The sequence below is a fragment of the Spinacia oleracea genome, chromosome 3 (genome assembly GCF_020520425.1).
Source record: "Spinacia oleracea cultivar Varoflay chromosome 3, BTI_SOV_V1, whole genome shotgun sequence".
NCBI classification, from domain to species: domain Eukaryota; kingdom Viridiplantae; phylum Streptophyta; class Magnoliopsida; order Caryophyllales; family Amaranthaceae; genus Spinacia; species Spinacia oleracea.
This window is the reverse complement of record NC_079489.1, coordinates 36,879,360-36,901,922: the sequence shown is the minus strand read 5'-3', so window position 1 is coordinate 36,901,922 and position 22,563 is coordinate 36,879,360. Positions and strand designations below refer to the sequence as shown.

Below are 22,563 nucleotides of genomic sequence, written 5' to 3'. Positions count from 1 at the left end.
ACTGACCTTCTTGTATACACAAGATTCGTCTGCGTTCTTGATGAAACCAAAGTCACTGACTGCTTCATCAAAACGTTTATTCCAGCTCCTTGATGCTTGCTTCAATCCGTAAATTGATTTCTTAAGCTTGCATACCTTTTTAGCATTCTTTGGATCCTCAAACCCTCAGGCTGTGTCATAAACACAGTTTCTGTCAAAACGCCGTTTAAGAAAGCGGTTTTGACATCCATCTACCATATTTCATAATCGTAATATGCAGCGATTGCTAACATTATCCGAATAGACTTCAGCATTGCAACTGGTGAAAAGGTTTCATCGTAATCCACACCGTGGATGCCTGTATCCTTTTGCAACCAATCTAGCTTTGAAAACTTCAAGTTTCCCATCCTTGTCCTTTTTCAGTTTGAAAACTCATTTGCTTCCTATGGCTTGGTAGCCATCTGGCAAATCGACCAAATCCTAAACTTGGTTTTCAGACATGGAGTCTAATTCAGATTGCATGGCTTCTTGCCATTGCTTGGAGCTAGGGCTCGTCATAGCTTGTTTGTAAGTCGCAGGTTCATCATTTTCAAGTAATAGAACTTCATAGCTCTCGTTCGTCAAAATACCTAAGTATCTTTCCGGTTGAGACCTATATCTCTGCGATCTACGCGGGGTTACATTTCTAGATGGTCCTTGATTCTCACCAGATACTTCTAAAGATCTCTGAGTTTCATCCTGAATGTCATCTTGAGCATTCTCTAGAGTTTGTTGTTCGACTCGAATTTCTTCGAGGTCTACTTTTCTCCCACTTGTCATTTTGGAAATGTGATCTCTTTCCAAAAAGATACCATCTCGAGCAACAAACACCTTGTTCTCAGATGTATTGTAGAAGTAATACCCCTTTGTTTCCTTTGGGTAGCCCACAAGGATACATTTGTTAGATTTTGGATGAAGTTTGTCTGAAATTAATCGTTTGACGTATACTCCACATCCCCAAATCTTTAGAAAAGACACTTTTGGAGGCTTTCCAAACCCTAACTCATATGGAGTCTTTTCAACAGCTTTAGACGGAGCTCTATTTATAATGAGTGCAGCTGTATTTAGTGCATGTCCCCAAAATTCTATTGGAAGTTTGGCATGACCCATCATTAATCTAACCATGTCTAGCAAGGTTCTATTCCTCCGTTCCGACACACCGTTCCATTGAGGTGTTCCGGGAGGAGTCAATTCTGATAGAATTCCACATTCTTTCAGTTGGTCATCAAATTCATAGCTCAGATATTCACCGCCTCTATCAGACCGCAGTGCCTTAATCTTCTTGCCTAATTGATTCTCTACTTCACTCTTAAATTCCTTGAATTTGTCATAGGATTCAGACTTATGCTTCATTAGGTAGACATAACCATATCTACTGAAGTCATCAGTGAAAGTGATAAAGTAGCTGAAACCACCTCTATCATTTGTACTCATTGGTCCACATACATCTGTATGGATTAAACCCAATAGTTCAGTTGCTCTTTCTCCAACTTTAGAGAAAGGTTGGAGAAAGGTTGCTTTGTCATTATGCCATGTAAACATGATTCGCACTTACCATAATCCTCTAAGTCAAATGGTTCTAGAATTCCTTCCTTTTGAAGTCTTTATATGCGTTTCAAGTTAATATGGCCTAATCGACAATGCCACAGATAGGTGAGATCTGAATCATTCTTTTTGGCCTTTTTGGTATTTATGTTATAAACTTGTTTGTCGTGATCTAATAAATAAAGTCCATTGACTAATCTAGCAGATCCATAAAACATCTCTTTAAAATAAAACGAACAACTTTTGTCTTTTATTAAAAAGAAAATCCCTTAGCATCTAAGCAAGAAACAGAAATGATGTTTTTAGTAAGACTTGGAACATGGAAACAATCTTCCAGTTCCAAAACTAGCCTAGAGTGTAGACGCCTACTTTTGTCCCCATTCCCGAAAGGGAAGGTTCGATGATGAGAACATAAATCTCCATTTGGCAACGCATCTCCTAGAAAATAACGAATCTCAATCACCCTTTCATTTCAGCCAAAGCTGTTATTTATAGAAACCTGCTAAGAATAGTAACTGCCGTAAAAGGTAGTTGTTAAAAGTGGCAAAATCATAAAAGATAGAAACCTGTCAGAATTAGGTGTTGCACTCCAACATAAAATCCTAAAAGAGATAGAATTTACAAAGGAATTCTATTCCTGGTATAATTCGATAATAAGAGTTACGTATTAATTAAATTCCTAACTAACCTAGAGTTCGTAACGGGCCCAGACGCATTCCGTCATAAGTTAATACGCACTAAAAGACTCGGATAAATCTCCCAAAAAGCTCCGTGTTCTAAGAGTCCAAATCTGCGAGAACTCGGCCCAGATCCCATTTTCAACGCCTGGATCTGGGCGCTGAAAGTGCCTGGGGCCGTTTTATCTCCGGATTCTTTTTGGATTCGTATCTTAAAATCTATCTTTCCACACACTCTTTTCCTATAAATACAGCCTAAAACCGACGTGAAAATAACACACAATTCCATAATCTGAGTATTGACTCTAGCCTTAAGCCTAAGCCTCACGCTGCGAAATTGATCCGGCGTTCTGTCGCAATCGATCCAAAAGTCGAACAGAACGCATCCTGCCCCTTGTAGCTCAATGAATAAAGCCTAAATATTGGAACATTGCTTGGAAACCCGAGATTCGCTAAATAAAAGGAGAAATAGCAAAGCCAAGTGGTTAGTTTTCTGAGAACCACAACGTACCTCTCAAGGGTGCGTTGTAATGTGTCCCTCATATGATTTAATCGCTTTCATCACCCTTTTATAAAATTGTCAAACTATTAATTTGATTGATCTATCACGCCTAATAAGATAATACCCTGGACAATTGAATTATCATGCTAGGTACCTTAAATCAATCTAAATAAGATAATCACGATCGATTTAGTATTATGTGTTGCATATTGCTAAAATCAATTCAAAATAGTTTAATAGTTTAACGCATGTCCCTGGAGTATTATCGATGAGCACTCCTCTCGATAGTTACAGTCCCCCGAACTCTCAATCTCTGCCCTGCGGGTGTACGTTGAGCGATCCCCACACCAGGGATCACAAGGGAACCTATGGCCGTCGTAGTCGAACATAATGGCACTCCCTTTATGTCACGATAACCGGGTTTTGTCAGTTTTTCTCATTGTCGTTAAAAACTGAATGACGACTCCTATATTACTAGTCGATTGGGTGTAAACTCACAGGAAATCCAATTACACTTGATCTGACAACGTCACGCCTACGAGGGACGAGGTCACGCATTAGCCTCTTGCTTTTTCGACCCCCTCACACAGAGGGAAACGACAAATAATAAGTTCCTACAGCTAATGCAGCAATCCGTGCTCCATTTCCCACTCGTAGGTCGACTTCACCCTTGCTTAACCTTCTACTTCTTCTTAGTCCCTGCGAATTGGAACATAAGTGTGAGCCACAACCTGTATCTAATACCCAAGAAGTTGAATTAGCAAGTATACAGTCTATAACGAAAATACCTGAAGATGGAACGACTGTTCCGTTCTTCTGATCTTCCTTAAGCTTCAAGCAATCTCTCTTCCAATGCCCCTTCTTCTTGCAGTAGAAGCATTCAGATTCAGAAGCGGGTTAGCTCACCTTCTTCTTTTCAGGTTTTGTGCCGCCAGGTTTCTTAGTCTGGCTGGCCTTGTTGCCACCTTTCTTAGCATTCCTCTTCTTGCCAGATTTCTTGAACTTGCCCCCACGCACCATAAGCACATCTTGCTTATCACTTTTGAGCGTCTTTTCAGCGGTCTTCAGCATACCGTGAAGCTCAGTGAGCGTTTTGTCCAGACTATTCATAATGTAGTTCAGCTTGAACTGATCATACCCGTTATGAAGAGAATGGAGGATGGTGTCTACAGCCATTTCCTGAGAGAATTGCTGATCCAGCCGACTCATATTCTCAATGAGTCCAATCATTTTGAGAACATGTGGACTTACGGGCTCGCCTTTCTTAAGCTTGGTCTCAAGAATTTGCCTATGAGTCTCGAATCTTTCAACTCGAGCCAGATCTTGGAACATGTTCTTTAACTCACTGGTGACCGTGAAAGCATCTGAGTTGATGAACGTTTTCTGTAGATCTGCACTCATGGTTGCAAGCATTAGACATTCCACATCCTTGTTGGCATCAATCCAACGATTAAGGGCTGCCTGAGTGACCCCGTCGCCCGCGGTTTCGGGCATCGCCTCTTCCGGGACATACTCCTTTTCTTCCTGCATAAGAATTCTTTGCAAGTTCCTTTGCCAGTCAAGAAAGTTTTTCCCGTTCAACTTCTCCTTTTCGAGAATTGATCGGATGTTGAATGAATTGTTGTTTGCCATAGTAAAACTACAATTGAAAAAGAATAAACAAATAAATAACTATTCACAGTTTCTCTTAATAAATTCAAATTCTAGCAAACATGCATAATTTATCATTTAATAAGAATTTTATTCAAGTTATGTGTTCCAGCAGGTGTGAATAAAATGATTCCAAGATCCTTAAATCATTGAAGAATTAAGCACATTATGTATTTAGACTCAATTCTAAAATATTTTAGGTAAGCAAAGCCTTTGCTAATAGTCTAGAAACTACTCTTGGTCGATAGGTACGTCTAAGAACTTTTTAGGTAAACCTATCTCATTTTACCACGACATAAAAGGACTCCTTACTTATATCGTTGAGTTTCACCAAAACTAACATGTATTCACAATTATTTGTGTACCTTACCCCTTTAGGATCAATAAGTAACACCTCGCTTAGGCGGAAAACTATTACTAAGATTGATGTAAAGGTTTATCCAAGTAAGTGTTATTTTGGCATGACACCTTTTAACTCAATTTTAAAGTTTGGAACTTAAGGCTCTTACTATGTTGGTTAGATTTTAAGTGAACTAAAATCCTTAATCATGCAACATAATCAAGCCACAATCTCATGCATAATTAAGACATATTTAAAGCAATAAATAACTTAAAACATGCATAACATATAAATGTGATCTAGTATGGCCCGACTTCATCTTGAAGCTTCAACTTCAAAGTCCGTCTTGAAAATGGATTGGAAACTCCGTCTTGAATTTCACCATGGGAGTCGTCATTTTCTTCAAATAGGATAAGCTATAATTAAACTAATTACAACTATTTGATGGTACGCAGACCATATTTAAATTAAAAAACTTTGGTGTATTAGACCAATATTACATTCAAATTAATGGTACGCAGACCATAATGTCTATCCTATTTGGGCCATACTAGTCACTTTCAATAACCTGCAAAACAGTACATATACAATATATACCATTCACCCATTCATTATCATGAATGGCCCATATAGCTGGTTAGTAGAACATAAACATTTGCAGCAATTAATCAAGGGTTCCAATAATCTACCAATTATTCAATCCTTATTAATTCTAATCAAGTTGTTTTAACCATAAAGGATTGTAGACCTAATCAAGAGTTTATGACTAAAACGCTCCCACTCAAACCAATAAATTTACATGCTTTACTAATTTTAAACGTAAATTGTATTTCCTAGTCTAACCGGAAACATACAAATTTAATTAAAATTTAAAGCTCATATAAATTATTTATTGAATCCTTTAATTTATTTTCAGTTGAATTAAATAAATAAATTTAAATTTATTGAAGGTTTTAATTTTAGTAAAATAATTAGTATAAATTAGAATTTATAATAATTAGATTATTCAAAATTAAATTCCGAGAAAAAAATTTAAATTACGAATTTTAAAGTTAATTAAAATCGTTTCCGAACTGAAAATTCAAAATTAAATTCAAAGCGCATCAATCGTAACAAGACGAGGCACTTGGGCTTGCGCCCAAGCCCCATCGAGTCATGAGGCAGCAGCGCCCCAACGATTGATCGCACAGCAATGCACGAGCAGACCACACGCATCGCAGCCAGCCCAGCCACGCTGCGCGCAACCCGTCTTCTCAACACTACTGCCTCGCGCGCTGTGGCGCAGCATTCATCGCTATCCACACGCGTCTTCTCGGTCGGCTTGTGCCTTGCCCCCTTCGCCCATCGCCCATCTCGCAGCACACACGCCCAAGCATCACTTCCTTGCGCGCGCGCCATGCTTGCCTTGCTCGCTGCATTCGTACCGCATGGGCGACGAGCTCCCTTACTCGTCGTCGCATGTCCGCACTATACAACACCCCTTAAGGGTAACACGTAGCGTCCATTGCTTTGTGCGTGCAAAATTTATGAGCGAATTATATAAAATTAAAACTTTTTAATTCAAATTTATTGACAAATAATAAATTATATTAATTTCATAAATTTAGGGCGAAAAATCGAAAATTTATTAATCAATTAATTTCCGATTATCATGGATTCAAATCTAGGTCATAAAAATTTAAAATTTATCAAAAATTAACAGTTTTTATGGTGGTTTTAATCATGGATACCTAATTAAATTGTCAATTAATTATGAAAATCAAATTAAATTCTAAATTATTCGAATTTCAACAAATTAATTACAATTACAAATTAGGTTGTATAATTAACAAGCTTAGGCATATAAATTTGTTAAACATATACAGTAGGTCAATCAAAAATTCAAGATTTAACAACAAGAAGCGCAAATATTTAATTTAACATCTTAAAATTACAAACTTTGCGTTCGAAAAACTAAAACCTCTGAAAAGTCATAGTTAGGCTTCGAATTTGGGAATTCTGAGTTCGGCCGAAAAATAGCAATTTTGTCAAAATTTTAGAATGCCTTTTACATACAGAATTGACACAAAAATCACTCGATTTCGCTGAGTAACGAAGAAACTGCCGAAAAACTGCGAACATATAATTAAATAATCGCAAATGTGCAATTAATTACAATTACGAAATTAATCACCCCTTTTAATTCCTTGAAAATTTATAAAATTTAACCATGTTAAGCAATTATTATGGAATTAATTAGAGGCTCGTGATACCACTGTTAGGTTATGATACATATAATTGAATATAAATCATGCGGAAATACCATAAAGCCAGGAATCCAAATTAATTGCCACATAACAATTATCATAATTTAGGATGCATACTCTTTGTAGCGTGCCCTCCCTAGCTGCGCCTGAACCGAACAAGAACAAGTATAGGACTCCAAATGTCGTCCCTTCGTAGATAGTCCACAGCACGCTCGGATCCGCCTTAGGTTTAATTAACTAGAAAAGGTACTATGAAATTTTCGGTTTTTATGACAAATAAAAGTCTGAGTTTTAAGCCTAAAACTTGAATGAATACTTGAATTACTCGTTATAAATTGTGAACTATGATCACCTATTTATAGGGTATGTGAATCGGATATTAGAATCCTAATAGGAAACTATTTAACTAATCTTAATTTAACTTAAATTCAATTAATTAAATTCTAGTAGATTTAGGAATTGAATCTTAAACGAATCCTAATTGATCAAGGTTTCGTACACAAGCACAAACACACACACGCACATCAGCCCACGAAGGGCGCCGTGCGCGCGCGAGCACTGAGCCTTGGCCCAGCAACTGCTCGCAGCCCACGAGGGGCGCGCAGCTCGCTGGCCTTGCTTCGCGGGCCTGGCCTTGCTCATCGCTTGGCTGGGCTTGCTTGCTTGGTCGCGCGGGCTTCGTTATGCGTTGGGCCTAGTTTCTGCTAGGCCTTGCGTCTAGCAAGCTCGTCCGATGTTTATTTCGTACGTCGTGCTTCCGATTAATTTTCCGATTCCGGAATTCATTTCCGATACGAACAATATTTAAATTTCCGATTCCGGAATAAATTTCCGTTTCGAACAAATATTTAATATTTCCGTTTCCGGAATTATTTTCCGATTCCGATAATATTTCCGATTCCGACAATATTTTCGTTTCCGACAATATTTCAGATTCCGGCAATATTTCCATTCCCGATAATATTTTCCGATACGTACCATGTTTCTGTTTCCGGCAACATCTACGACTTGGATAATATTTATATTTCCGATACGATCTATATTTCCGTTTCCGGCAATATCATCGTTTCCGGAGTATTCATTTACTTGCCTTTGACGATCTCAGCTCCCACTGGAACCAAGATCCGTCGATTCCGAATATGTATTAGATTGATTATTCAATGCCATTAAATACTTGATCCGTTTACGTACTATTTGTGTGACCCTACGGGTTCAGTCAAGAGTAAGCTGTGGATTAATATCATTAATCCACTTGAACTGAAGCGGCCTCTAGCTAGGCATTCAGTTCACTTGATCTCACTGAATTATTAACTTGCATAATTAATACTGAACCGCATTTATTAGACTTATCATTAAATGAATACTTGGACCAAGGTCATTATTTCCTTCAACGTGATCATACGCAATGACAGAGGTTTGCTCATCTCAAGTCTGTCTGCTAATTTTGGTAGTTGCACAGCTTTCCGAGCAGAGGTCATGGCATTAATGCGAGGACTAGAACTAGCTAAAAATCTCCAAATCAACAGATTGGAAGTTCAACTGGACAGTCTCACTCTTGTCCAAGATTTACAAAGCAATTCTCATGAATGTGGTGGATGCACACATGACATTAACTACATTAGAGGAATGCTGGAAGATACATATTGGAGGGTGAAGGCAGCACACATTTATTGTGAAGGAAATCGTGCCGCGGATTGGCTAGCAAACCAAGGAGTTCTTCAAGACTCTAGCATCATCATTTTAGATATTGTTCCTTTATCTCTTAGCAGAATCCTAGAAGAGGACATCCGTGGGGTTGCATTCCCACATTTTATTCCTTCTTAAAGTTATTTAGTTGGTTGTTTGTGTTTTTCTTCCTTTCTGTTATTTTTCTTTACTTTGGCTTTGCCCCTCATGAATAAAAAATATATAATTATAAGGGAAAAACTTAATAAACACTTTTAAAATTACGTGTACATCTCAAATCAATGGACTTTTTTTTTTTTGGTGAGACGTAAATAATCATAATATTACTTGTTTACATCAATGCATCAAGTGAAATTCTCGTACCGAGTGTCAAAGAATAATTTTTCGTCCGTGATAAAGTTACATTAAAGAGTATAAAGATGTTTATATATTAAAGAGTTATAAATTTTTTTTTACAAATTGGTCGAATTCGTACTTGGATTTTATAAATTTTGGATACTTATTACAGGGCAAATAGTTATATTATTAAATAATATAAAAACATAATTATTAATATAAGAACTAAATAATAATTTTTTTATTAATTTAAATTATTAATATTTATAATCAACTATTATCAATATTCTTATGGTTAAAATTTAGTAATAAACTTTAAATAAAGTCTAATAAGATTTAATGAGGTCTTATAAGTTCCTATAAGGTCTTATAAGGTCTTATAAGGTCTCATAAGGTCCTATAAGTTCCTATAAGTTAAATAAGGTCATATAAGTTCAAATAAGTTAAATTCTATAAGTTGAAGAGAACACACCCTAAAACTAATTGACAAAAGTAGCAACCGTAACTCATTTAGCATATAATTTGTTATTTTCTCTTGTATTTCTTCAATGTGAATGCAAGTGATTTTCAACATGTTATGCAATGCAAAGTACACGGTACGCCTACTAATTGTTATTCCATTTAATCAAAATTGTAGAGTTCTAAGTTCTATTCACTTTATTACTATTTATATGAACTACTTAACTTGTAAGAACTGTTTTTGTCTTCTTAGTTTTTTCACGAGCTTATTTTATTTGAATTTGTTTTTTCTAAAATAAGTGAAAATAAGATGAATATAACATAATATTTGAAAAAAAATTCATAGACTATAGACAAATGTGCATAATAATCATAGTGCATCCAACACAAGTACATAAGTAAAAGGATGACATTGATAAAATCATATAAGATATCAATTGCCAAAAAATATTAGGGAAACTTGTCAAAAAATAACCTTTTATAACCCAAAGTTTGCGACAAACAACCTTTTAAAAAAAAATATTGCGAAGAACAACCTTAAACTTAAAAAAAATTGCGAAAAACCACCCAAACCCATTTTCTGGCATTGACTTCATAGTTCCGGCCATTGACTCGTCATGTGCAGGGCACATGTTATTATTTTTGCCTATTCATACCCAAGTTGCCTCCAAATTCTCATATTTAAGCCAATGATAACCTTAAAAAAAATCTTGAAAACCCTTCACATTCTCCCTCCCACGCCATCAATGAAGCTCAGATGAACATCCAATGAGTGTTGTAAGCTTGCAAATTCTAGACAATCCCGGTGGAATATATGCTACCAGTGAGAAAGTTACGAGACAAATCAAGAGACTCTAGGTTACTACAACCGGCTAAACTTGAAGGAATGCTCCCTTCAAGCTGGTTAGCCCAAGCATAGAACATAGTAAGCTTCGAAAGCAAGCCAAATTGCGGCGGAATCAAACCCAAAATCTGATTAGTATCCAACTGCAACTGAACCAAATGACTAGAGTTTGATAAAATCGTAGAAATAGGACCAGTCACATTGTTATTACTAATCATAAACTCCTCAAGCTCAGACAAACCCCGAATTGACAAAGGAATTGAACCCGAAATCAAATTCAAAGCAACATCAACCGTTCTCAAACTAGTACAATTCCCAATCTCTTCTTGGATAGAACCCACAAGAGAATTCTGTCAAAGCAACAAAATTTCAAGCATTTTCAGCTTCCCAAATTCAGGTGGGATTGACCTAGATAAATTATTCTCATACAAATGCCAATTTCAACCAAATTGATTCAATTCAAACATTTGGGGAAAAAACCCTAACTTTCCTACATTACAATTTCACAAAATTAATACACCAAATTTACCATAATGTAGATGTAGATAGTCGAGAATGATTGAATTGAGAAAAAAATCGATCTCAGACCAGCAATTTCTACGAATTTTTTTGAGCAGGGAGAGAGGAAATTGAGATTGGGGGAAGAACAGAGAAAAGAAAGAAGAAAGTGTTTTTTTGGGGTTATTTTTGCTTTTAAGAGGAAAATTTGGAGGAAAAAGGGTGTGCTTAGCAAAAATGGTGAGTCAATGGCTGGAATTATGAAGTCAACGCCAGAAAATGGGTTTGGGTTGTTTTTCGCAAATGTTTTTTAGTTTAAGGTCTTTTTTCGCAATTTTCTTTTTAAAAGGTTGTTTCTCGCAAAATTCAGGTTATAAAAGGTTGTTTTGACAAATCTCTAACTCTTTAAAAGCAAGGAGTTCCTTGTTACTATTCACGAACAATAGTACTTTGTCCGTTTTACCCTTTTTTTCCTTCCTTCTTTTTCCTTAGTAGCAGTGGCAGTACGTCTTAGCCCTTATTTGTTAGTTCCCTGCCACCTGTTGTACGCTACCCTTGATGATACCACCTGCTAGCCCAGCTGCTTATCTTCTTTCTTCTCCATCCTCCTGGTTTCTTGGCGGGTAGTTTGTTGTCATTATTGTCCCCTTCCCTTGATGTTGTCGTCGATTAGCCGAGTTGCCTTCACCTTCTTTCTTCTTCCTCCTGCTTTAGTTTGCTTCCATTGTTGCCCCCTTCCCTTGATGTTGCCGTCGATTAGCCCAGCTGCCTTCACCTTCTTCCTTCTTCCTCCTGGTTTCTTGGTTGCGTGTGATAATATTGAAGGGGGTCGATAGAAAGGGCGGCCCGAAGAAGATTCAGCAGTCATGGAGTGAGGTGTTATGATTGATAATGAGGAGATTACTTCATTTCTTCTGGATCTAGCCTATTCCTGAATCAACGTCTCCTCTGATAATGTAAGAATCAAATTAGATGCATACATTTCTCTATAATTTAATTAATTACCAATTCATCAATTTCATTATTGAATTTCGTGTGAGACAGATGAAGAAATTATATCCTCATTTTCAATGGATCTAAATTAGATGCATACATTTCTCTATAATTTAATTAATTTTACCAATTCATCAATTACATTATTGAATTTCGTGTGAGACAGATGAAGAAATTATATCCTCATTTTCAATGGATCTAAATTAATTTAACCAAAGACTTCAAAAACATGTGATGTATATACTTTGGAATTGGATTATTGTCGATTAAAATGTTACCACAAAGGAATGCATCCTTGATTTAAAGATTTTTTTGGTTGGGTTTGTCTAATATGTTCAGACTGGACTTGGACAAATTTTGATCATCCGCACACCGCAGCTCTATTGTTTGCATTCTATCAGTTCACAAAGAGTCAGAGAAAACTGAATGTGCAACAATATGGGGATAAAATTCCTCCACATAAATGGGATGCGTTTAGCAGGTACATCACCGGCAAATTTCCGGGCTTGTAAATCTTTGTCCTTGGTTTCCTATACGTCGTACATGTTTACATTGTACATATCACATTAGATTCCACCCCCCATGATTATAATGTTTCCCTTGTCTAGATTAGTTTATCTTAGTTGCCTAATTGATTGTGTATCAATGTTACATCTTAATTACAGTGTATTTTATAGGTTTTGTTTAGATTGGGTGTGGTAAGCAACATTTTAATTTTCTGATAATGATAATTTGTACTATTTGCTAACCTTTTTATTTTATCTATTTGTTTCCCTCAGCTGTGTGGTCCATGTTGGAAGGGGATGGAGGCAATGTGAGGCCTATGGATAGCCCTCATTTGCTGGGAAGTAGACTTCTATCAACAGTGCTTCCACTGTTACAAAGTAAGGTGATAGTTGTACTTCATTGTTTTCCCTTTTATTTTTAGTTTTGTCCTTTTACAAAAAATATCTCACTTTACTCTTTCTTTGGCATTATTTATCTCTGTTATTTTAAAGAAACAGCCCCAATTCGTTTGTTTCCTTTTTTATTTATTTGTCTATCTTCCTGATTTAGAGTTTCATTCAATGTCACTATGTATGTTTTTCTTTTTTTAATTAATAAAAAATTCGTGGACTGTGCTTCTTTATGGAGCATATATACAGCTGGTTTGCTATAATCTCCCGTCATTGGCTTTCTATTTTATTTAGCTCTGCATTTCTCTGATCCTTACAAATTAGAAAAACCAACAAAGGTAGTGATATTTTCTTGGTTTCTTCCTCTAACATTCTGATTTGGTGCATGTGAATACAAATTCCCTCAAGATAATGATAACATATCAACTAATATACTTTCCCTAATATGCTTTTCCTGGACATTATTTGTCAAATTCCCTCAAGATAATGATTACAGATCAACTAACATGCTCACCCTAATATGCTTTTCCTGGACATTAATTGATTTTCATTTGACAAGTTCCCTCAAGATAATGAAACAGATCAACTCTTCATTTGTCTTAGCTAATATGTTGTTTTGTCTTTGATCAGGAGAAATAGATATGTTTTTATATTGTTTAAAGTTTTGCTGGATCTTCTAAATTTTAATTAGAGACTCGAATAGTTACAGACATTAGATATTGTTGCAGAAAATCCAGAAAAGTTTAGAGTTGTTGCACTCGCTGCTGGTTCATATGTGACTCTTCTTGCTGACCAGGTGATTAGTCTATCAATAATGTGGATCATAGTTGTCTGCTGCCATTTTTCTTTTCTGTTAATTCCTTCTACTTTAAGCTAATTTGAACTTCGACACATGAATAATATCCCGTGCCACAGCCTTGGAGATTTTAATTGTGTGTAATAGAGTAATAGGTTCTAAACTGATGTTCAAACTAGCGCAAGTACCACAAAAAAGATGTTCTACGAAGTATTTTGACGGTCAGGGAAATCCATAAATGTTGGGTGGTGAGAGAGTTGTGGGGGGGGGGGGGGTAATTGAGAGTCGGAGTGGTTTCTGATATATATCCTCGACTTGTTCTGCATTCCAATTTCAGATTCTTTTTAAAATTATGAGATCCACAGGCAGCGTAACCCTGTTCTACTTTATAGAGATTAGTGTTTTTCCTTGCATTACGACCTACATATGGAATTGGGAATTTAACTTTGCTGTTTAGCTTAGGGATTAGCTAAGGTCTATGAACAAGTTAAGTTTGTAGATCTCAATCTCAGCCAATAAAGTTCATGCTTTGATTATTACAAACTTAATTTGTTCACATTCTTAATTTGTTCACAGAGCCAAAACTTTGTTCAAATTAAGCTGACATGCAAAACTTTCTGTGTGTGTTTACATTGGTTGTAACCAAACATGAAAGGTTTATAGATTTTAAACTGCTATGCTTTCATTCATGGTGTTATTATTTTAAACTATTGAAACTAAGGATGCATTATGCGGAGTAGCATTTGTCTTATATAAATTACACACTTGACCTGTGATATCAACTTTTAATGACATCTTCTCTATTTGACTTGTATGCTTTCTACGTCGTTCTTAGTCTCATGTTATGCATAATAGCTCATTCAGTTTGGAAACTGTGGAGCTAGATCCTAGAATGGGCTATTACTTTAGGCACACACATCACACCTGCCACGGAATGTTACAAACAACTTACCCCTTTTGTTTTGGCATGCATGTTGTCATTGAATAATTGATTTTCCCATCTTCTGTATTCTCCTAAGTGGTAGATTCAAATTGCAGTTACACCTTTATGTTAATCCCTCTGTGTTCTGCAGATGTAGCTTGCTCCATATGGCTTGTACAGTTTGACTGGTGTTAAGAATAGTTGCAGGGTTTACTTATAACATGGGTACTGTCTAAAATCTTCGTAGTTATTAGTCTCTTCCTACTTTTTGTTTGTATTGTCTGTACTTGTATATGTCTCTTGTCATTGATAACCATTGGTACTGATGCACATTTCTTATGACCAAAAGATAAGTTGCTTTTGGGTTCATCAGCCCATAGATCACGACGCAACACACGCAGCAGAACTCTTGAAAGCCTATATCGTAATATTTCACATAGGTAATGTCCCTGACTAGGGAGACCTTCATAAAGTTACATCATACAGAACATGCTAACACCGATTATGAAATTAATAGTGATCCAGTTCATTCTAGGCCAGAGCCATCCACTCTACCAGAGACAAATTATCAATTACCAAGGACAGCATGTAATGCACTTATATCCAATTTGCCTCCTTTTCTTTATAGCCCTAAATACTTAATCTCATGAAGACTAACAACCCTTGTGTTAAAAACAACAGCAGCTGCTGCAGTTACTGCTCAGCCATCTCCTCTCCCATCAAATGATTTTTTATTTTATCCACCGGCCTCGGGAGCAAGCAGCAGCAGGCGCATGCCGACTACTCAGGGCCTATATACAAGTAGACGCGTGGCACCTACCCAAGACCTATCTTCTAATGGCGTATCTTTGAGTAATCTGTATAGGTAATGTCATTGTCAAGCTCCTTATTCTTTATCAGCATCATATGATAACACCATTTCCTGCTTGTTATGCGTAGTGGCCTGGGTGAGGTTGCGTTAGGTGAGCCGGAGCCAGGACCATCTCAAAGGCCAAAGAAAGGGAGCCGGATAACAAGGACAGAAAGTAATAATCCCTTATCCCATTCCTACTCTTTTTGTTAATTCCAAAATCAAACACATACCTAACATTACTAGCTAATTTGTACGAACCAGAGGTGCCCCTTGGAGTAATTGGCCAGCCATTGCCTTGCGAATCATTGGAGTTACCTCTGCCTCACTATTGCCCGAAATGTAGCGCAAAAAAGTTTGCATATGAGTCCCTGCATTTCTGTTGTGGTGATGGAGAAGTGGAGCTAGCTTCCAGTGACTATCCACCTGAACTTGTAAGGCTATTCACTTCTCAAGATGAAGATGCCTTGCATTTCAGGAAATATGCACGACTTTATAACAACATGTTTGCCTTTAGTTCGCTTGGCGGGGCAATTGATGCAAAGACTCATAAGGGAATATATGTCTTTAAATTGCATGGCCAAATTTATCAGTATATTCCTGATTTGATCCCTGATAATGACAATCCTAAATATCTACAACTTTATTGTTATGATGCCCAACATGAAGCTGAAAATCGATTAGGCTGTTTCCCAGAGTTGAGAGAAGACATAATTAACATCCTGATGAATATTACTCAAAAGAATCCATATGCCAGATTTTTTTCGCTCCCTAAAGAAATTGAAATCAATGACAATACACAGATAGTGGTGAATAAGCATACAATACCTGATCAACGTGTTTATAATGCTCCTACATCTGATGAGGTTACTGTCATTTTGCCTGATGCCACATCATCGAGTGAATCTAGCAGTCCACACATACTTGTGTCCGATAAATCTAACGAGTCACATAGGATCATGCATTATTATGGTTGTTATGACCCGCTTCAGTATCCACTTTTATTTCCATGTGGTGATTGCGGGTGGAACCAGGGCCTAAAACGAATGTCTACAGGCGGTCAGAGGCAGCTAAGTGTACAGCAAGACCCAATCATGTCTTGTGTTGTGCACACTGCTGAAGACTTGCTATCACATGAGGACTTACGTATGTTTTGTCTTCTATGTTTGCAGTCTTACACATGGCATGTTCTTAGTAGAATGCTTATCATAACTAACTGTCTATATCTTGTAGGTGCAACTGAGAGTTGTCCGAAGGCAGACAAGCATATCTCTTGCAGGGATTATTATTCGTATAAACTCCAAAGTCGTCCTAATAATTTGCTTCTTAGAGCCGGTAGATGTCTCCAACAGTACATAGTAGACATGTACGTGAAAATTGAAAACACCCGGCTTGATTTTTTCCGCAAAAATCAAGACACTATAAGGGCAGACCTTTACCAAGGAATATTGGACACTGTGGAAAGCGGAGAAAATAATGCAGCTAATGTGGGGCGTCGTGTTGTCCTCCCACCGACTTTTATCGGGGGGCCTCGAGATCTAAAAAGGAGATATTTAAATGCCATGGCGCTTGTTCAGCGGTATGGAAAGCCTGACTTGTTTGTCACAATGACGTGTAATGTGAACTGGCCTGAAATTAAGCAAGAGTTGGCTGTAGGAGAAGAAGCACAGAATCGCCCGGATTTGGTTTCAAGGATTTTCCGAGCAAAATTGCTGGCCCTCAAGAAACAAATTATGGAAAAGCATGTATTTGGTGAAGTTACTACGATGATCTACGTTGTCGAGTTCCAAAAACGGGGTCTTCCCCATGCACATTTTCTCATCATTCTGAAGCCTGCTTTCAAGATTAAGTCTCCTGCTGACTATGACCGATTCGTGTGTGCGGAGTTACCCCCCATAGAGTCGCCCCGCCTACGAAAAATCATCCTCAAGCATATGATGCATGGCCCTTGTGGGCACCTTAACCCTCAATGTCCTTGTATGAAACATCAGGGATCTGTGAACCATTGTAAATACGGGTATCCAAAGAAGTTTTGTGTTCAGACGACCAACAGTCTTGATGGTTATCCGTTGTATCGAAGACGGGACACTGGAGAAACATTTCCCATTCGTAGGGCAGCTCTGGATAACAGATGGGTTATTCCATATAACCCGTATCTCTCATCTTTATTTGACTGCCATCTGAACGTTGAGGTTTGTTCAAGCATCCAAGCAGTAAAATACTTATACAAATACGTATACAAGGGCCATGATAGGATATCATTCAATGTCGTGCAGGATGGTGAGCAACGGCCTGTTGATAAAATCGATCAGTACCAGTCTGGCAGGTGGGTTTCGCCCTGTGAAGCTGCTTGGAGAGTTTTTGGTTTTGACCTTTATGAAATGCACCCGGCTGTTTTGCCGCTTCAGATTCACTTGCCTAACATGCAACAAATTCAAATCAGGCCTTATGAGCAGCTCGATGTTGTCCTTGCAAATGAAAAAAGGTCTCGTACTCCTTTGACTGAGTTTTTCAAAGCAAATGCTGCAACGCCTGATGGCACCGGCTATCTGTACGGTCAGTTCACTGAAAAATGCAGGTGGGATGCTTCTGCAAAAGAATGGCTGCAGAGGAAAAACAAAACTGTGGTTGTTGGTAGGCTAGCTTTTGTTGCTCCAGCAGAAGGGGAACGCTATTTTCTGAGGTTGCTGCTCGTGCATGTGCGTAGCCCTAAATCATTTGAAGATCTCTTAACAGTGGACGGTTATAGATGTGCGACTTTTCAAGAAGCAGCCCTTAAACGAGGACTACTTGAGGAGGATGATGCTGTTGACCTTTGCCTAGCTGAGGCATGTGAGGTCAAAATGCCTGCTGCATTGCGCCGATTATTTGCGACAATCCTCATTTTCTGCCAACCAAGTGACCCAAATGCAATGTGGCTGAAATACTACGCCGCTCTCTCTGAGAATTATAAACACCAGTTTCCAGATTCAGAGTCTAAGGTCAAGCAACTTACGGCAAGATCAGTTGAGCAATATTTAGAAGCAATGGGGAAATCGCTTAAGGCTTTTGGCCTTGAACATTTGAACGAGGCTCAGGATGCTGAGATCACAAGAACGAAAGACATACTTGATGCACTTGATGCCCCGATTCCTGAGCATTGCATTACTTGTCGTGGTAGTTTAAACCCAGCACAACAACTTGCCTTTGATTGTATCATCGACCATGTCAAGCAAAAAAAACCTGGTGCATTTTTTATAGATGGCCCTGGTGGAACGGGGAAAATGTTCTTGTATAATGCGTTATATGCAGAGGTTCGCTTGATGGATAAAATTGTCCTTGCAACTGCTACCTCAGGTATTGCCGCAGCCAACATACCATCTGGGAGGACCGCACACTCGAGGTTCAAGATACCAATTGATATTGATGCTTCCTTGGCTTGCGACATTCCAAAGCAGGGTAGCTTAGCTGCATTGATACAAGAGACAACTTTGATCATATGGGATGAGGCCTCGATGGCAAGGAAAGAAAATGTTGAATCCCTCGATCTGCTCCTCCGGGATTTGTGTGATGAAAAGTTGCTCTTTGGCGGTAAACTCATAGTTTTTGGTGGAGACTTTCGCCAAGTTCTGCCTGTCGTTCCACGTCAAACACAACGAGAAGCAGTAGCTGTTAGTTTAGTCAGTTCTGGTATTTGGCCTCAACTAACAAAGTTTCGGCTCACGGAAAACATACGTGCAAGGGACGATCCAGAATTTTCTGCATTCTTGCTTGCCCTTGGGAATGGAGAGTTGCAGACCGTCAACAAAAACTTTGTTCAGTTGCCGAGCAAGGTTGTTAGGCATGTGGAGGATGGCACTGATCCTATAACTGAACTAAGTGCGCTTATATTCCCCGAGTTTGATTCAAACAGCTTCAGTTTAGATATATTTACAACAAGAGCAATACTTACTCCAATGAATGATGATGTTGACACCATCAACACAGATCTTATTCAACAGTTCCCGGGTCAGGCTGTGGTGTATAAAAGCTTTGACACGATGCTTGATGACAACTGTAATGTCTATCCCACAGAATTCATAAACACATTATGTCCTGGTGGGATGAGTCCTCATGAGCTCATCTTGAAGGAGGGTAGTCCAGTTATTTTACTACGAAATCTACTGCCATCCTCCGGCCTCTGCAATGGTACGAGGATGATATGTAAGAGGTTCTTCCCCAACCTAATTGAGTGTGTTATAATAACCGGACATCATGAACGAAAACATGTTTTCATTCCACGCATTAAGCTAAGGCCGGCTGCTTCCTCAAAATATCCAATTCTCTTTCAGAGGAAAAAATTTCCTATCAAGCTTAGCTTTGCAATGACAATCAACAAGTCTCAAGGGCAGACATTAAGTCAAGTTGCAATTTACCTTCCTCGGCCATGTTTTTCACATGGGAAGCTGTATGTGGCCTTGTCGCGAGCAAGGCAAGCAAACCAAGTTACTGTCATCTCATCACATACTCCACAAAACCTCTCTGCAACCCAAGTTCAAAATGTGATTTCTTATGATGTACTTAGGATGGCTGGCATTATATAATATGCTTATTCTATATGTAAGTATTTCTGATGCTTTAAAGCTTTTTGTAATTCATATGGCAGGTAATGCTCGGTTTCTTATCGGTTATGTGAATCTAATTTAAGCTAGGTTGTTTTGCAGTTGCGCTGTTTCATTTTGCCTGATAGTTGCTGCTCAACAATATTTACATTCTAAGTGTACTGTAAGTTCAGCCATCTCTATTTCTTTTGTGAAAGTTTATTGCCGAAGGTTACATCTTCTTATGTTTGTGCTTGTACGTTACTTTGCATGGAGTATTTCAAGTTGCTAAGTGGAATGGTACCAAGATTGCTGTAAAGATACTTGATCAGGACAGTTAATCTGATCCAGAGAGCATGTACTTTTCTAAAACATTATCTTAATTTATCTTAATTTGCATAATCTTCCATGCAGTGTTATTATTTAGAAAATCTGCCCTGCATTGCTGGTCATGCTGAAGTATCAGATAGCATTACTTATACTCCTTTATTTATCCTCTGAAATCCTAAATTAGCTGTTTAATACTTCTATAATTTACTTTCTTTTTGTGCTGCTTCATGAGTTATCTCTCTGCAATTCTAATTATTTTTAGATATGACTCTCTTTTCCATTCTACTCAATGGCTGATTGTCTAATTATGTCGTATCCTAATTAACTTACTATGTAGGAATGGTTTTAAAAATGAATTGACATTATTGGAAAAATTGCGTCATTCTGAATATCATTTAGTTTGTCGGAGCAGCTACCTAAAATATCCCAAATGATTCTTGTAGTAGAATTTTCATCCAAAGTTATATTTGGTTTTGCTCCAAATGTTGATGTATATGCGCTCCTCGGATAAATTGTTTGATTCTTATTAAATATATGATAGTTCTTGTGTGTGTAGACCTATAAAAATTGAGATAATTCTTGCTGATTTTAATTATGAATGTATGCACCAGCACTACAGAGGATTCAAAGAAGTTGATATCTTGAAAATAATTAAAATTCTTGTTAAATTGTTTATTTGGTTTTGTCAAAGTTGAATGTAATTATTTTCTATTATATGGCCAGGAACTTGCCTAACTTGTGATAGTTGAGATTTTGGTAAGGTGCCATAAATATTTTGCTCGGTAGTGGACGACATGAGTTGAAGGTAGCCGGATTTGGTTTGATACGATTGTCGAAGATATCAGCTGATGAATAAATTTTAAACTGGAAGACCCTTGAGCCTCTACTCTCGTAATGCGGGTAAGTAGTCAAGTAAGGAAACTGTCTGCAAATCTGCAATGGATTTTCCTTGCAAAAATAAGTGAACTCTTTTTTTCATCAGCATGTATTATATATATTTTGACATAATATAAAAAACTTAATTGGATGGAAGTTTAACTTAATAACTGGCCAAGGAGCTTAAGTTATATGAATCGGAGCTTGAGTAAAAACTAACTGGCCAAGGAGCTTGACTTCTATGAATCAAGCTAAAATAATGGGATCTTCTTAATTAGTTTTTGCAGTGTAGCTATCTATGCTGTTTATGGAAGACTAAGACAGAACAAGAAACTGCAGTTACTTGGCTACAAGCAACAAAGTATTGTAATTGTTAGGAGACTAGGCGTATGGGACCAATTCTCATGCACCCTCTACCTCCTTTCCACTTACATATGGAGGGGTTGTTTGTTGGATGCTTACCTAATATATAGGCCGGAGTTTACATCTCGTGTAAACTCTTTCATGATTAACATAGTTATAAATTCGGGTGAATTTGCATGACTAATAGACCCCCATCTGATTTCAGTCATTTTTAAGGAATCAAGCACATATAATCAAGGCTCTTTTGTCAACTGAACATTCTGATTCTATTTATTTGATCTCAGACTAGGATAGATAAATTAAGTGTTGCCAATTGTCGGTCAAACACATTGTTGTACCGATTGATCCTGATGAACTGAAGCAAAATAAACATAAATTACTCAGTCTTCTAAATTTCTAATAAAGTATGTCACTAATTATTGACTAAGAATGTAACTGCCAGTGGTCACCCCTGTTCTTAGCATATAGACCTTAAACTAAGTTGTCAATTCAAATAAAATGAAACCTTTTCTAGGCATTTCCTTGTCAATCAACTTTTTTCTTGTGTGCTTTTCTTTTGGAGTAAGTGGACTGGATCAAATTTCTATTCTCATTAATTGCAGGTGTATATACTAGCAACACCCCAGATCTACAAAGATGAAATGTTTGACAAGATAGTGGATGCATTCTCATTTGTTGTTATTCTACTTGATACCAATGCAGAGGAAATGAGTTTACTCCAACTCTATGTATACAAAAGCACTTGCAAGCTTGTTCTCAGTGTCTATGCATAATCCACTTTTTCTTCCTAGATACTTATTATGTAATATTAAGTTAATTTTAAGTCTTTTGAATGTGGTTTTTCTAGAGGACCATGGAAGAGTTAAGAAACTCGTGTTCTTAGCAAATACCAGTAAACCTTTTGGTCTGCAAATGTGCCTTCAAACTATCAGAGGCACCTACATTAAGTTTTACATTAAGGAAATACCAGTATTTATAAGAATATATGTTTGTATAATTCAGCCTTATCATATATATGAAATAAAACTTTCTTGTTATTTGTATCCTTAACAAAAAAAAAATAATGAAATTCATCTATGCTTTAATTATTTATTTATTTTTGTATGCGGGAAAATATGCACGATTTTAAATAGCAGGTATTTCAATTGGGACTATGATCAGTAACTAATATGTTCTA

At 37.3% G+C, this 22,563-nt stretch overlaps 1 protein-coding gene across 1 annotated transcript; it reads left to right on the top strand.

Moving 5' to 3' along the window:
• Positions 1-14,851: 14,851 nt before the first annotated feature.
• Positions 14,852-22,159, top strand: LOC110804751 (uncharacterized). Its single transcript, XM_056839029.1, has 7 exons — positions 14,852-14,996; positions 15,090-15,273; positions 15,348-15,433; positions 15,523-19,684; positions 19,941-20,001; positions 20,232-20,276; positions 21,989-22,159. The coding sequence occupies exons 1-7, from the start codon at positions 14,852-14,854 to the stop codon at positions 22,157-22,159; spliced, it is 4,854 nt and encodes a 1,617-aa protein (XP_056695007.1).
• The last annotated feature ends 404 nt before the right edge of the window (positions 22,160-22,563 follow it).